The sequence below is a fragment of the Sceloporus undulatus genome, chromosome 1, assembly GCF_019175285.1.
Source record: "Sceloporus undulatus isolate JIND9_A2432 ecotype Alabama chromosome 1, SceUnd_v1.1, whole genome shotgun sequence".
Taxonomy (NCBI): Eukaryota; Metazoa; Chordata; class Lepidosauria; order Squamata; family Phrynosomatidae; genus Sceloporus; species Sceloporus undulatus.
In genome coordinates, this window is record NC_056522.1 from 204587511 (window position 1) to 204604950 (window position 17440).

The 17440-nt window shown below is 38.3% G+C and overlaps 1 protein-coding gene across 2 annotated transcripts in view; it reads left to right on the forward strand.

Annotated features, from left to right (window-relative positions):
* The window catches only part of NFE2L2 (nuclear factor, erythroid 2 like 2), a 34505-nt gene that overhangs the window by 13546 nt on the left and 3519 nt on the right, over window positions 1-17440 (forward strand). The window contains exons 2-4 of one of the 2 annotated variants that reach the window (XM_042479665.1): window positions 15206-15475; window positions 15648-15752; window positions 16295-16492. In XM_042479665.1, coding sequence (XP_042335599.1) covers window positions 15206-15475; window positions 15648-15752; window positions 16295-16492 — 573 coding nt within the window. The remainder of the gene's footprint in view (window positions 1-15205; window positions 15476-15647; window positions 15753-16294; window positions 16493-17440) is intronic. The other variant, XM_042479672.1, reaches the window with a different exon arrangement.

Sequence of the window (17440 nt, forward strand, 5' to 3'; positions counted from 1 at the left end):
TGCTCAAAATGGAGGACATTTTGGAATTCCTCTTGGATGAAAGGTTGAAATGTAGGACATGTTCTGGAAAAGGAGGAAGTCCAGTCACCCTGCCCTGTGGTTGCCGTAAATCAGCAATGACTTGAGGCACACACCAATGACATGCTGGATCCCACAGTTTCACAATGATGAGCAAATGGGCTCCATGACCTTGGGTTCACCCACTGCAGAATGGTTGATGAGTTCCCTTCCCACCAAAGTCAAACGTGTGAGAGAGGACTGTGGTGTATGCAGTCCTGGAGACCAAAGTTACGGTAATTTTGGAGAAAGCCCACCAACTGGCTCAACTATTTTTATGCTAGTATGAGAGCATAAACAAGATTCCTGCCTAAGGGGTACTTGCTCAATATTATCTTGCTGGTCTAGCAGTTTGGTATGGGAGGACGCCTTGGGTGATCTTAATACATTTACTTTTTTTAAAGAAGAAGTGATCCTCATGGAAACACTGTTTATTTGCAAGACCTAATCTGTGTAAGAAGGGCTGAAAGAAAGAAAAAAAATGCTAAGACTTTGCTGAGCCCTTTATTTCAAGTACATGACTGTGTTAATCTACAGTATAAAAAGAATGTGAAGAATTGATGATAAAGCAGTCTGGTTATACCTTTAAAATTAACTGATTTATTTTGCCATGCCCTTTAGTGGTTTTCAGTCTACTTCTGCAGATGCACCAATGGATCTGGTACTGTTGTGCTAGATACCAAGCTGAGTAGCCCATACACAAAGTACCAAAGTAACAGTAAATCCGTTCAGAAATCCACCCAACAGTGATATATTTATTGACCAACCAAAATGCACAATATACATGTTGCAAGCTTTCAAAGCTTCACTGACTTCCTCATCAGGCAAAGTATTAGAAACCAAACAAGAGAAAAAATTGAAAATGTTAGTCATAGACTTGCATTTTGCTGTTTTTCTTCTTAGTTAAGATGGTATGGAGGGGCATATCTTGCAAGCTGGCACCTCCTCCTTTTGGCCATGGGACAACTGGGAGGTTCCCAAAGTCCAGGAAATTCAACATCCATTTGCTTCACAACAAAGACACTTTCTTTGGAATCCAACATGTCTCCATCCTTCTGAGGCCACAGGACCCTTTGATAGGCAAAGGACACTGGATTTCCCAAGAAGCCTCAATACTTTTGCATCAGGAAAACTATAGGTGTTGTTGAGGGAAAATATGTCAATCCAGTCCAAATTTAAGAAATTTAACATCCATTTGCATCACAACAAAGACAATTCCTTTGCAATCCAATATGTCTCCATGCAGGGGAATCCTAAAGAGTCAGCCAGTGGATTTGTACCTTCATATTTGAGGTTACAACCTCCAACATAGGTAAAATGTTTTTTCTTCTTCAGAAGCCAGCAACTGGTGGGGGTTGTTGTCCCCTCCATTGCTGCCCTACAATACACATTTTTAGTCTGTCAATCTCAGGATGCTTGCAGTCCCTATTAAAAAATGGCATAGGGCAGCAGCGGAGGCAACACCAAATAATCTGTGAGCAGTAAAATCCACAAAAGGCAAACCAGCAAACACGGAGCGACAACAGTATCTACAATATGTTTGATTGAGACCATTAGAAAACCTTTGGCTAAGCCAGAAAGGAAGCTTCTGGTTCAGTGTAAAGTCAAACATAGCCACAAAGAAACCTATGTTATGTTATACAAACTACCATTTAGTGCTGCATCCAAACAGTCAGTATAAATTACACACATCTTTTTTTAAGTTTTAAAAGATAATAATAAGTAATAATAAAAATATTTATATTTCCCTCTTCTCCCTTCGGATTGAAGTGGGATTACAGCAAGTAAAAACATCATAAAAATAGTCTTTCTGCCTGTTTTTATGATGTTATGGTATTGTGATATTGTGGATAATGCAAATATAAATATTTGAGTGTAGCCTATTTCCAGGATCTCAAATTATTTATTGTTTTGGAAAAGACAAGGCAGGGGGCCCTCAGGTTTGGTTCTAGGATCCAACAGGGATACAAAAACCAGTGAATGTTCAAATCTCATTAAATGCAATAGATTTTAAAATGGTGCACCAGGGAAGTAGCCAGGATTTTAGGAAGGGGGGGGGGGTCCAGACTAAGTACCACCATTATAATGGGGCTTGGGTGCAGCGAGGCAGCAGCACACACCATTCATTTTTCTAATGGAAGGGGGGGGGTCCGGACCCCAAGAACACCCCCCTTGGCTACGTCCCTGGGTGCACCTCATATAAAATGGCTAAATCAAGGCTTGCCTTTTGAAATTTATATATTTTTAGAATATTTTAAATAATTCAAAAATATATAAATTCTGACTGTATATTTTGGAATAATAAGAAGATGATCCCATGCCCCCAAGCTCTTCCCAAGAAAGAGAGAAATCATTTCTTGTTATTGACAGTATGTAATGGTCAGACAAGTAGTCCAGGAACATATCTTTTTAATAGGCCAAAACATCTTCTGTCCATATAAACTAATAATTGCCAGTGGAGTAGTCCAGGAAAAGAACTTCTTAATAGGATGAAGTTTCTTCTAATTGTCTGAGTTATAAGCTAATAAAAGTAATTCTTCAAGACAGTAGTAATCTAATGGGTGAATGTGGATCATGAAGTCTTCCCAGTATGGGGTAAAACAGTTAAAGCTAAGCTACTCTTACTACTAATGCGCTACTCTTACTACTAATGCTTAGCAATTATAGATAACTTTCTAAGTTGTTCAAGCGCTTTCAAACACTCTTTCTTCTCATAATTCTGGCCACACCTCTGTAAAGTACACTGGTATTATTATTATCGCTACATCGCAGGTGAAAGGTTGAAAGGGAGTGAGGCTTGCTTAAAGCAATTTCATAACAGAGATATAGTTTGAACCAGTGATGGCCTATTTTGCAGCTTGTTTGCTTTGAAGATGTAATTACATATTTCATATTTTGCGTGACACTATATTAGGATTGTAAATTTTGCATAGTTTGAATTGTCCATGTCAGTTTCATACGGGTTCACTCATGAGTTTCTTATTTCCTTTTATCAGTCTGCAAATATTTACAGTCACATTTAATATTTAATTTGTACTTCAGAATGTATCCTCCCTGTAGCATTTTCTATTGTATACATTTTCTCTTTAAATGTATATTTTATATGTATCTTGGCACCCTTTTTGAATTGAAAATTGTATCACAGAAGGATGAAATCTAAAGAACTCTGTTTTGATTTGCAGATTAGACTGGGAGAGGTGAATTAGATTAGTCCAGAGATCCACAAACATCTCTAGTTTGAATTCTTCCAGTGCAGACCTTAATGTAAACACCTTTCTGGCTTCTGTTTGCGATAGTGGGAGAAAAACCTAACAAGTTACACAGATTAATGTAATTGCCATGCTATGTTTAGATTTGTTACATAGAGATTTTTCTTACAGTACCAATAATGTGAGTAGTAAATGAAGGTGGAGATAAGTTTTGAGCTCTGGTTTTGGAGGAGCATGGGATCCGAGCAACATCTCTCCTTAATCTGCTGCAATTTCCATTCAAAGTTTGGGAGACACCTTTGATTTTTATTTTATTTTGATTGAATGCTATGCACAGTTCAGATATCTGCATGAGAACTAGCAATGTGCTCCCTGCCCCATGTCAACACAAAATTGTAATTCCCTAGGAGCCAATTTTATTATTATTATTAACTGCTGACCTCTGACTTCACCGCAGTTATTGTATAGTTTTAAAGTATGTTTTATGTTTTAAATTCTACATTGTTTAATTGTATTTTAGGGGAGGGTGTGAGGGTTCGGACTATATATTTTAATCTTGTAAGCCACCCCAATTGCATTTTGTAAAGAGGCGGGATATAAATAAATTTTATTATTATTATTATTAAAGTCTTTATAAAATTTTATGTCGTATGGCGTATAGAAGGAAACACATGAGTTGTACATTTTCACAAGTAAGCAGGAAGCACTAAAAGTTCCTTTCACAATTATTGGCTGTTTTATGTTCTATTATATTTACCATAGTATTTGTTAAGTCCCTTCAAGTAAATGCTAACTTATGGAGACCCCATCCTAGGGTTTTTTGGGGATTTTTTTGGCAAAATTTGTTCAGGGGGTTCTACAATTGCTTTCTTCTTGGGCTGAGAGTGTATGACTTGCCCAAGGCCACCAAGTGGGTTTTGTGGCTGCATGGAGATTCAAACACTGGCCTCCTAGAGTCCTAGTCCTACACTGAAATCACAACACCACACTGACTCTACTTACTGCATTTAATTACTTTACTTACTATATTGAATTACTGAAAAAAATATTTGCTTACTTGCTTTGAAAACTTGAATTGTAGAATATTAAACTCTGATGCAGAACTGTGGTGTCAAATGAGATTCTAATGCATTTTTGCCTAAGGGATGACAGCTATAGTTCAGTATATCATATTCAAAATAACTCGTACCTTGCCAATACTCAGCTATTTCTTTGGTGTCCTGGTTTTGCTCACTTTTAATAGTATCAATGCTACATATTTATTTAAATTTAGATCCTGGCTTTCACTCAGTGTTGGACTCAAGGATGTGATCAACATTAAGAGAGACCAACATAAGTTATGATTCATACATTTCTAGAATGGGCAAGCAAACTTCATACTCTGTAGGAACTGCTTACCGTAATTTGTTTTTATTACAAGTTGACTCTCCTTTGTCTGGAATTCTGAAATCTGAAATATTCCAAAAAACAAAACCTTTTTCATAGGTGGCTGAGGTAGTGACACCTTTCCTTTCTGATGGGTTCAATGTACACGAACATTTGCTTCATGCACAAAATTATTAAAAATATTGTATAAATTACCTTCAGGCTATGTGTATAATAAGGTGTACATGAAACATAAATGAATGCCATCTTTAGACATGGGTCCCATCTCTAAGATATCTCTTTATATACATATATGCAAATACAGGTATTCTGAAATTTAAAAAACAATACCAAACACTTCTGATCCCACATACTGTATTTCAGACAAGGCAGACTCAACCTGGTGTGAGAAGTATGTACAGTACTTAGAATTAAAAAAATCTGAGCCACTGAATTAATTTGAGCAGCAGATTTGAATGGAGTTCCCAGTTCTTGTACAAAGAAATCCTGATTACAAGCTTAGGGTGGAGGCAGGGAGTTGTTTTGGTGCTGTTTGCTATTGTCACACTGTTGGCAGTGAAAAACCTGACTACAAATCACTTTGAGATTTACCAGTAAATCGAAATCTGCCTTCTGTTCTACTCTAGTCCACCACTGGAGAACTATGAATACAGCTGCATAAAATCTAGATGTCCAGCATGTATGTATTTTGCATTCATTTACACACACACACACACACACACACACAGAGAGAGAGAGAGAGAGAGAGAGAGAGAGAGAGTGAGAAGTGTACATGTCTTGAAGTTGCCTGTCAGCTTATGATGAAGCTATGAATTTAATAAGGCTTTCTTAGGCAAGGAATTGTCAGAGGGCTTTTTGCCAGTTCTTTCCTCTGAAATAAAGCCTACAGCACTGGGTATTAGTTGGCCTAAGTACTAACCAGGACTAACCCTGCTTAACTTCCAAGATCAATCAGAATCTGGTACCTTGAGGATGTTTAAGCATAATTTATGTATTGCCTGACTGTATTTGCTGAATTTAACTCTCACCTTTCCACTAATGCATTCAAAGCAGTAATGAAAATTATCATTTCATTAGACAGTTTTGACAGCCCCTCCCTTGGCTACTGTTTCTGTGGGAGAAACAGAAGTGGAAAATGGAAGGATACAAACAGTTGATTTTCTCTGGAAGCAATATGTAATAATTGGTAGTAGCAAACCATCGCAGCACATGGCACATTGATGCCAGTGACTGGGGCTGAAGTACGTCCATGCAATTTTGCAAGTTATATCACATCTCTTTCTTGGAGTCTTAAAAGTGTTCTTTCTTGCTTGCACTTTTGTTATATAAACATCTAGCTCTAGCAGCTTGAAAAGATCCCAGTCATTGGCTGCAAAAAGTGACTGTCTTGTGATAAAATGTTTCAGTTTTCAGAGTTTCCATTTTGTACTGATCAACAGCTGCTCCCAGGATGACTTAGTTCAGCTACAACTAAAACCTGATGCTTTTTTAAAATGCTATTTTTCAAACTGTCTTATGAAAGAATTCTAGACAGATAAAAATTGCCCATGCTACTGAATTATAATATTTTCCCTTTTTGAATTCTGAGAATAAACTTGAAATAAAATTCTTGGAGCATGCATCTATGGGTTGTTGCTGTTTTTAAATTGAAACACTTGGGACTGTTGGGTGATCCATATGTGGTAATGATACATAACTTTATACAGAAAACATACAGAAATAAGTTGCAATGTAGAGCATTTTGAGATAAATATGATAGCTGAAGCCAAGTAAGCCCTTGTAAAATTATATTTTGGCTAATAAAATACACAATCAAGATGGCTTTAAAGAGATGCCAATCTGCTTAGCTATTGTCTTGGCAGTACTTGTAATACCCAATGTAACATGGGTCCTAACTTCACCCTTGAATCCCCTTTTCCTTCTTAATTTCATATTTAAATGACTAAAGCACCTCTTTCTTTCTCCCTTCTCACCTTCCTTCCCACATGGATAAACATTAAGTCAGAATATGGGCTAGAGGAAATATGGGGAAAGGTACACAGATTGTTGTCAGTGTGTGCCTTCAAGTCGTTTCCAACTTATGGCAACCCTAAGGTGAACCTATGACAGGATTTTCTGGGGATGAGAGTGTGTGACTCACCCAAAGTGGTGGGTTTTCATGACCAAGTGGAGACTTGAACCTTGGTCTCCAGAGTTGTAGTCCAACGCTCAAACCACTACACAACGCTGGGTTTTATAGCACTTTATGCCCAGCGGTGCCCAGCATCCAAGCTGACCTCTTAGGGGAAAAGGGAATGAAAGCAACATACAGTGGACAGTTGTTATCTGCTAGGATTTGGTTCCAAGAACCCCTGTGAATGATAAAATCTGTGGATGCTCAAGTCCCATTAAATACAGTGGCATAGCAAAATGGTGTCCCTTATATAAAATGGGAAAAATCAAGGTTTGATACTTGAAATTTATCCTTTTTTGAATATTTTCAAGCTGTGGATGCTTGAATCCGTGTATAAAAATTCTGTGAATAAGGAGGGCCAACTATAATAACAGCAAGAAGTTAACCTGACTGGCAACCCAGGTCTGATCACTTCACCCCTGCTGTGGTCCAGTAGCAGCTTCCTTGCACCTTTCTGTTTGAATCACAAAGTTTGCACAGGGAGATTGCAAGAACAATGTGCTATTCATAAGATATACTGTACTTGAATATGTATGGACTGCACATTATTCGTACCCAGCACCAGTAGCTCCCAGATACATAGACAAAGCATTATTAAGGCTAGTTAGACTGATTGTGAAGACAAACCCTTAGCAATTGAGGAGGGGAATTTCCCACAAATTTAGATCACATGAATACTGTCCTACTTCACTTCCATTTTGACATTTCAACTAGACATTCAATATGTGATAGCTAAGATGTAGCTACTTTAAAAGGAAGGTGTGTACTTCAAAGCTCTTTCTAGAGCCTAATTGTCCCCCATCTAAACTCTTTCTATGTCACCTTTAAACAAGACTTCATTGTGGGAATTATAGTACACACTTCGTAGTTCCCTGCTGTATCCTTTGCATTATGAATCTGGCATCTGAATCACATGGATAAAAATGTTGGGAGATCCTTTAGTATTTGGTATATTTTGCAAAACCTTTACTTTTACAAGATTGTTACTGCTAACTTCTTTCCAACTTAAATTTTTAAGAAAAAAAAATCTGATTTCTACAAACAGCAGTAGCTGGTTTACAGTTAAGAAAGAGTAAAAAAATTCATAAAAGATTCCCAGTCATAGAAAAAATATGAAGAGGATAATAATGCAGATGCTTTCCTCATACCCAAGGATGGAAGATGCCACATGTGAAGTGGCCTTTTAAACACTGAGTGTAATGCATATAGGAACGTGAAATGATTTCTAGAACAGCAGTAGTTCACTTGGAAATATTTTCCTTTATTACTTGAGAAAGACTGGAACTTAAAGGTCTTTAAAAAAAAACAGCTTGTAGGACTTGCACTTACAGTTCCCCAGTTAATACTAATAATAATTTTTAAAATAATAAAAATGTAGTAATTATTGCCACAATCCCAACTTCTAGGCTTGAGAATGCCTTAGTTTCTGCAATAAAATCTGAAATGCCCATTTCTCAGTAGATGGAGCAAAATGGAGTGTTTAATTGGAGAGGCTGAAATCCACAGAGAATTATTAAAAGGTGGTTTATGAGGAAAGCAGATCACATGGATTCATAATGTACTGTACAAGGAAAAAAGTGTACTTTTAGATGAAACCAAACTTTTTCTATCCAGTGGTACTAAGCACAGACTTGCTTTACAGTATGGTCCTATACGTCAGAACTACGTCTCTCTATACTAATTGGGATTTACTCTCAGGCAAATCCCTAGTGGCAGGAAGATGGTAGGAGAGGAAAGTTGTGGATTGGATTGCTTTTCCATATTTAGTTTCCGGAAGTGTTTTGTCCTGGCCAAATGCATCTGGATTCTCTTAGCTTCAGGGCAGCAACATAGGAGAGAAGTAGAAAGAAAACCAAAGGACAAGAAGCTCTAAAAGTGAGACATAATGACAGTCCAGGACAGAAGAAGATAGAACTATATAGGCTATCCAACACCAGTGAATTTAATGTATTGTGAGCCTTCAAGTTGCTCTGATTTATGGCGACCTTAAGGCAATCCTATCAAGGGGATTTATTGGCAAGATTTGTTCAGAGGAGGTTTGCCGTGGCCTTCCCTTTAGAGAAAATTTGACTTGCCCAAAGTCACTCAGTACGGAATCAAATCATGGTCTCTAGAATAGTCTAACACTCAAACCACTATGCCATACTGGTTCCTCCAGACACCTTGGAAAAAAACCTGTGAGGAAGCTCTATCATGGCCCCATGCACCTGAGGAAGTCTAGGAAAGCTCATCCTACCAGCTTCTTTCTTTCAGTTAGTTTCAAAGATGCTACAATACCCCTTTGCATTATGATGCACATCTGACCATTTTTCTTGAGATAAACAACCTGATCTGTTTTTAGTCACTTTTAAAATAGGTATTCTGAGGGTTTTCCATTTAGCTGAAGAAAACCAACTCCTTCCTTCAGGAATCAGACAAATAGACCCATAATCATTTTTATTGCCATTTTATATTTGATGCCACCTCTTTCCTGGTTGGACCCATATACTTTACTCCGGGTCACAATCTGGACAGTTTTTTTTAATAGACATGCGAGTGAAGGTTGGTAGCAGTCCATGTGAAAGAGCCTGTTCTCCTTCCATCCCCAAAAATTCATTACATACTTTCCTGTAAAGATCTTCCACTCTACAATTAATTTATTTTTTAAAGCCTCCTGGCAAGGATTTAAAACATTTGGACCACAGAAAGCTTTTGTTATACACCTAATATAAAATTCTAAATATGAGGTCGTTGCCTTACTCCTTTGTTTATCCTGATGCAAATATGTTTGCTGAAAGAGCAATAAGAGTTAATAGTCAAACTTTACAACGCACGCCGAGAGTTTCACATAAAATGTATAACTGACTACCCAGATGGCAAATGCTGATATGTAAATCTAAAACATGAAATTTTCCGTTGGGGTCCAGATGGCGGCTTAATGTGAATTGTTTAACATTTATGTTTATCTTATTAAAACTGCCTTTTATAAGTCCAGACAAAGCTAGCAATGTGGCTTGGAACAGACTCTGGAAAAGCATATCAGCAAATGAGTAAAAACACCAAATGCCAGTCAGCATTTAATTTCTAAAAAGAAAGGTCTTCACACCCAAGCCTGCTGAGAAACCAAATCCATTTGCCCTGGAAGCCCTCGTCTTTTTGTGGCTAAGTGTAATAGGGACAGGTTGTGGTTGTTCGATGCTGGGGGAAAGGCACACTGTAGACCATGGGGAATTTTCTATGAGTTTGATCCAGAGTTGCACGGAGGAGAGATCCACTCATGGGATGCTCACACTGGTGCAAAAGAAGAGGCTGGCAGTCACTGATTCCTTCTCCTCCATACTACTAGACCAGTGGTTCCCATCCTGTGGGTCGGGACCCCTTTGGGGGTTGAACGACCCTTTCACAGGAGTCGCCTAAGACCATCGGAAAACACATATTTGCATGTAGCAATGAAAATAATTAGGGGTTGCCACAACATGAGGAACTGTATTAAAGAGTCGCAGCATTAGAAAGGTTGGGAACCACTGTACTAGACCTTTCAAAGAGCTTTCAGTTTTGAATAAAAAAGAGGAATGAAAAGAAAATGAAAAAATGGAATATAGCAGCATGGTTTAAAATTCATGTAAGCTGCGGCAGAAAATTTTAAATGACATGTAGACATTTTCAAATTTAGAGTATTTGTTGATATGAAAGCTATTACATAGTTGAGAGCCAGTGTGGTGTAATGGTTTGAGTGTTAAACTACAACTCTGGAGCAGGGTTTGATTTCATGCTTGAACATAAAATCCCATTGAGTGAACTTGGGCACATCACACTCTCTCAGCCTCAGACAATGGCAATTGCAACCCCCCTCTGAAGAAAGCTGTCAAGAAAAACCCGTTACAGTTTCGCCTTAGGGTTGCCATCAGTCAAACAGAAACAATAAGTGTGTGTGCATGTGTGGAATAAGCTCAGTCTTTATACAAAAGGTAATGGGAGCAACTTCCTAACACTTAAACTTCTCAATATTATAAACCCACAGCTTCTTCACTGGTGAGAATATATATAATTTTGTAGCCTCCACACATACTATTTCATTAATTCTGAATATATATATCTGAAACGTGTTTACTGGGAAAGATTCCAGCAGACTGTTTGCCACAAATATATTTTCTATGAAAAATTTAAAAGGTTCCATAAGTGCTTGCGTCAACTACAATTCCATATTAATGTTAAAATGAGATTCACTATGTCAGTAACAAATAGTATATAACACATATGCATATCTTATTTTTACCAGGGCCTTGGCGACAATTCTTGAGACAGAAATGTGTAATGGTTTCTCACGTGACTTGCCGCCCCATATGCAGTGTTTTGTTCTCTTTTCGTTTTGCAATTTCCCACATTAGGTCAGAGGAAGTAGCTGTTTGGGCAAATCCAAGAAAGGGGAATGCCCAAGAAAAAAGCCTATGGGGCTTTCAGCACTTAGGTTGAAAAATAACATGATTATTAAGCACTAGTATAACTATATTCTCCATGGGCTAGATTAATTATTCTTATTTTCATATATTTTTATATTTATGTATTTTTACTTGTTTTATATTTTCCTCCCATCATCCATAGAGGTGCTCTAACTTTTGCCCATTAACCTTTCCTTCAGTTTATTGTTGTTGTTTGGTGCCTCCAAGTCATTTTTTACTCATGGCGACCCTAAGGCGACCCTGCCATAAGGTTTTCTTGGCAAGTTTCTTCTGAGGGTGCTTGCCACAGCTACCCTCAAAGGCTGAGAGAATGTGATGTGCCCAAGGTCACTCAATGGGATTTTATGCTCAAGCGAGTAATCGAACTCTGCTCCAAAGTCTAACAGTCAAACCACTACACCACACTGGCTCTCAACTATGTAATAACTTCCATGTCAACAAATACTCTAAATTTGAAAATGTCTACAAGTAGTTTAAAATTTTCTGCCTCACATGAAATTTAAACCATGCTGCTACGTGAATGGCATTTTATATTCATTTTTTCCAATTTTCTATTTGGAAACCCTTTGAAAGGTCTAGTAGTATGTCGAGGACCAGTGAAACGCACTGAATTCATGAAGCTCTGCTGTGTAGAAGCAGTGGCAACATCAGTTGTAATGGCACCCTGGAAATGAAGAAGAGAGAGTGAAATCTAAAATCCAGATCCTGCCTTTTTATCCAGAACATATTGCAAATGCTTAGACGTGAAGAAGCCATTTTAAATCGGCTGAAGAGGGTGAGCAGCTGGTAAACTACTGGCCCTTAATGAAGCCCTGCCATATTGCACCATCTTCAGTTAATGCCAGCCTTAATTAGTTCATTTTACCATGCCAATCTGGAGGGACCAAACCCTTATTGTGGGCAGCCATAATAACTCGTTCAGCTTCTTCACTGTTGCCCATTATAGGGGGAAAATGGCATCTTTTGTGAAAGAGATTGTGAAAGACACTTTAATTAGGAATGTATATGTTATAGGTACCACAAAATTTGTTGAACATAGATATGTACAGGCAGGAACGTTAACCATTGTCTTGTTGGATTAGATCCAAGGTTCATCCGGCCTAGATTTGTTGTTTCCAGGAGTGGCCATCCAGATGCCTCTGCAATTATCAAGAGACCAGGACAATCCTTTTTTCCCCTTATTCACAGGTATAGATACTGATGAGGGCCAGTTTGGTGGAATGGTTTGGGCATTGGACTAGGACGCTGGGAGACAAAGGTTCAAAGACTTGGCCATGGAAACCCATTAGCTTACCTTGGGCAAATCACACTCTCTCAGCTTCAGAAGATGGGGATGTCAAACTCCCTCAGAAGAAATGTGCTAAGAAAACCCTATGCTCCATTTAACCTCCCAATTCTCTCTTACTCCTTTGGCCCCAAATGATACCTCCTGCACTTTTTGTGGAGGTCTTGAACAGCTTGAAAAGATAAAGGGATGTTGCAGGAAGGAGAAAATGAGCAAAGATGGCCTACTTCTCTTTTCTGTCAAGGGAAATGCTCTGTTGAATCAGGGTGACCAGATGTCCTATTTTCCAGGACATGCCCAACATTTCAGCCTTCTGTCCAGGATTCCAAAATGTCCTCCATTTTGAGCATCACTAAGAAGCATGACTTTACATTTATATGAGTGTTTTTTGCTTTTATTTTGGAATGCCTTCCATTTTTCTTGAATGTCCTACATTTCACGGGGCCTTGTCCTCATTTCCACTGAGGACATCTCGTCACCCTGTACTGGATAAAAAGTCTTTGATACACAGAAAGAGTCTTCCATTTGCAAAAAACAAATCCTGGATCCAAACCCTCAGATCTGCAGCAATGTATTACATAATAAGCTAATCATTAATTGTGTAAGTTAAATACTTGCTTTTGTCACTCCTGATTCTGTTGGCAACTGGTTTCATTGGGTGACCCTGAGTTTTAATGTGAAACAATATTCTCCACCTAGTCCAATGGCCCTTAGACTTTTTACTCTTGTGACCCCCTTTACATCTGCATCCAAACGTCATACCCCCTGATGTATATGAATAAAAATGTTTGTTTGTTTAGTGTCAGTATTTTTGTTCATACATTCCTGTGTATTCACATTTTAGCATCCCCCACCCTCCTCCTCCTCCAGGCAAAGACTCCAAGCATCCTCCTTGGCTTTCCCTTCCCCTCCAGGGGGTTATTTCAGACATTAATTTTTAAGCACAACTATGTGAATAATCTCACACATTCCAGTTTCATTGTTCACACTATTTTTTTCCATTGGAACTACATCTCTACAAGTAAAGATGGAGTTGATGATGCAGATGTATTTGAAACATGTGCAAAGCTTTATTCCGGGTCTATGTGCATTGATTATTTACACAGCGGACAATGCAAATCTTTTAGGAAAATACAGACCCCCCCCCAAAATTGATTATCTTGGGTTAAGTGGGGGTTTTCTGCAGAACACCCCCCCCCCCAAAAAAAAGTACTCTGGTGCATTCAAAGTGTGTGTGAACAACCAAGATTAAACCCACATTCTACTGTCTGAATAACCCCAAGACAGAAAATGTTTGCAAAGAGGAGGAGGAGGATGTATCAGGGCCTCCAAGTCTTGTGCCACCTCTCGTGCCTCCCCGGGGGTCTCATCCCAGTTTGAGAACTACTGACCTGGTCAGTGAATATTGATAACCCTGACTTGTATGTATTGGTGAACATCCAGATATGTAGATACTAAATTATTTTAAGGTGATCCTCATCATTCATTCATGAATATCTGAAAAGTTGGGAAATACATTCTTATTTAGGGCCATTCACACATTAATTTGGAACTGTCAGGGTTTGAGTTGTTAAATATAATTTTTATAGAATTATAAATCAATTTGAAAAAAAAAACCAACCACCAAAACCCAAGTGTTATTCATTGTTTTGGGGGGGATTTGGTTGTTGGATATAGTTTTGAGCTCCAACATCAGAAACCTAAATTCAGTGTTTAAAAAATGTAACCCGTTTGTTTGTTTTTAAAAAAAATTAAATCAGTCACTTTATTTATATTCTGCCTTTTCCCCCCAAGGATGGAACTCAGAGTAATACAGAAGTTCTGTTATCTTTATGGAATTATGTATTTGCATTTTTAAAATGTCGTAGTGTGAAGTAGTCCATGTCACTGGAATCATTAATGCTTATTTACAGTACAGTACAGGCAACTAGGTCTTCTACGCGTTTATTCCTAATTACTCCTAAGCAGTTCCCATGAATTTCAGTGGGGCATGCTCCCTTGTACTTGTATTTAGAATTACAGCCTTGCTGCAACCCTCTCCATTGTCTATGTTCTTGACAAGTAAATCCCATTGATGTTAGTTAAGTGTGTATGGAATTGCTTCATGAAATCCATGCAAGTGCTCAGGCCAATACTTAAGCACTAGCTGCTCAAAGTTGCCTTTTCTTATAGTATCATATTGTTGGAAGGGGCATCATGGACCATGGAGTCCAACGCCCTGCTCAATGCAAGATTTCCAGCTAGAGCATCCCCAGCAGGTAGCTGTCCAGCCTCTTTTTGAAGGTATCCAGAAAAGGAGAGAGAGCCCAATATCTCTCTAGGCAATTGGTTCTGTTGACAAGCTGCTCTTATTGTCTAGAAGTTCCTTCTAGTGTTCAGTCGAAATCTACTCACCTGTCATTTAACGACTTTAGACCTTGTCTTACTCTCTGGAGCAGCAGAGAACAGGCGTCTTCCTCCCTTCTGATCAATTATCTCATTAATTTTATACCAGCATGCTACAAACAACATCCAGAGGCTCATTTTGACATTAACATCAGATCATAAAATGTCTCTGGCCAGTGGAAATGTAATTTGATTCCATGTAAATCAGCTTAGCTATGAAAAGTTTGAACATCCATAACATTTCTCTCTTTTTTAAAACTCTCTCACACAGGATATGAATTTGATTGACATTCTCTGGAGGCAAGATATCGATCTTGGAGCAAGACGTGAAGTTTTTGATTTTAGCCAAAGAAAGAAAGCCTATGAGCATGAGAAGCAGGAGAAGCTTGAAAGAGAGAGACAAGAACAGCTTCAGAAAGAGCAAGAGAAAGCCTTCCTTGCCCAATTGCAGCTGGATGAAGAAACAGGTGAATTTGTTCCTATCCAGCCTACTCAAGCCATTGAACCAGGAAACAGCAATATATCGAACAATTATTCCCAGGTAAAAGCACATTCTCTTTTCTTCAAACTGATTTATGTGTTGTATCTTCCTCTCTTCATTGCTATTCTCCTTTAGGAAAGAAACAAAAGCTGCTGGTTATTTGGACATAATCTGTGTTTAACAGATTTTTGTATTGATTAATATTTCCTGTCCTTTTATTTTTCTCATACAGAGAGTACACATTTCCAAGCAAGATGCAGATGGCCTCTTTAGTGACATGTTTGATGACTGCATGCAAGTACTGGCAGAAACTTTCTCATTTGTAGAGGACCCCAAGGTACATTAGCTATGCTGCAAATCAAATGTTTTTAATGTACCATATATACTTGACTCTAAGTTGACATCATGTATAAATTAGGGGCGGGTTTTGGGGTCAGAATTATGGATTTTATGTGACTCAAGGGTAAAACATAGAGGCATGTGCCAAAGAATGTAAAGGATGAAGCAAAGGAGAACAATTCAAAAGAACTTACAGAATTCCTGCAGGCATAACTGATGGTGCTCAGCATGAAGATAAGAGTTAAAATACAGTATTTACATTGGCCCATAGATAAATCGACCCATGTTTTGGGGGTCAGTTTTTTGACTCAAATTTCTAGACTTATACATGAGTATAGACGGTAGTCCCTCTGAGCTGTTAAAAATATTCAACGACCCTCTTTTTCTCTCTTTTGTAATTGTGGTTGTCTTAACACTGTGTATTAAGCATATATTTGACTGTATTTGAATATTCTCTGAAAGACTGTATTTCAATGCTAGTCAGTCTTTTAGAACCAAGAGGTTTCAAGAGTAACTGAGATATGTGTCATAATATTCCAGGTTTCTCCAGTTGAATTTCAGCAAGTGGCACCTTCCGACATTGAGAGCAACCAAGTGTTTGTTGACTCAAATCAGATACAGCCCCTTGATTCATCTGTCCTTCAGCCTGCCATCTCAGAGTTTATAGTCACTCAGGCCGGGGGTGCACAGGACATGGAGCAAGTATGGGAGGAATTATTGTCTATTCCAGAGCTCCAGGTAATACTTGCAATCAGCACTTGAATATATTTTCAGCTGCCTTGGAACAAACATTTACTATGAGGATTTGAAAATCCAACATTGTCATTTTATCTTTATTCAGATAATACTCCCATCCAAATTTGCCCAAGACTTACACCAAGTTCTACTTAGTTCAGTGGGGATTTCCTTCGAAATATGCCTTACAATGCAGGTCCAAAACCTGAGGCCCTCCACATTTGTGAAAGTGGAAAAGCTGTGGATAAAAAACCCCCACCTTTTCCCTTGAGAGACCACTTCTCTAGGAATCTCTAGGTCCTCCAGCACAACTCTATGGTCAACATCTGCCAAAAACTGACCATAAAATCATACTGGAGGACCTACAGAGGCCTAGAGAAGTGTTTTCTCTAGTAATCTCTAGAACCTCTAGCACACCTCTATGGTCAGTTTTCAGCAGAATTTCTCTGGATGACCTAAGGCTTCCTAGAGAGAACATAATAAAATCTGCAAATAAACCCGTAAAAATCAAAGCCAAAAATGTAGAGGGCTAGCTGTATTCAGAAACTAGTCCTACTGACATCAGTGGGGCTTACTTCCTAGTAAGGATGGTTAGTGTTATTTTTACTGGTTTTCCTAGGTATAATAGATTAATGCCTATAAATCAAGAGGAAACCACATTGGTTTGGGTTTTAAAATGTGAACTACAAATTATAATGCATTCCTAAGAGACTGAACAGAAAACTGTATTTGTATAGAGAAGTACTACTGTAGTTAATTAGACTTGCTCCTAGTAAATATTTATGTGTATAAGACTTCAGTTTTATTGCTTATCATTATTCTTGTAGCCTAATACCCTGAAGGCACAAGAACCCATCTGATTTCAAAGCTAAACAGAGCCAGGCCTGGTTAGTGACTGGAAAGGAAACTGCCAAGGAACAGCAGTGCTGTAGGCTATATGCAGAAGAAAAC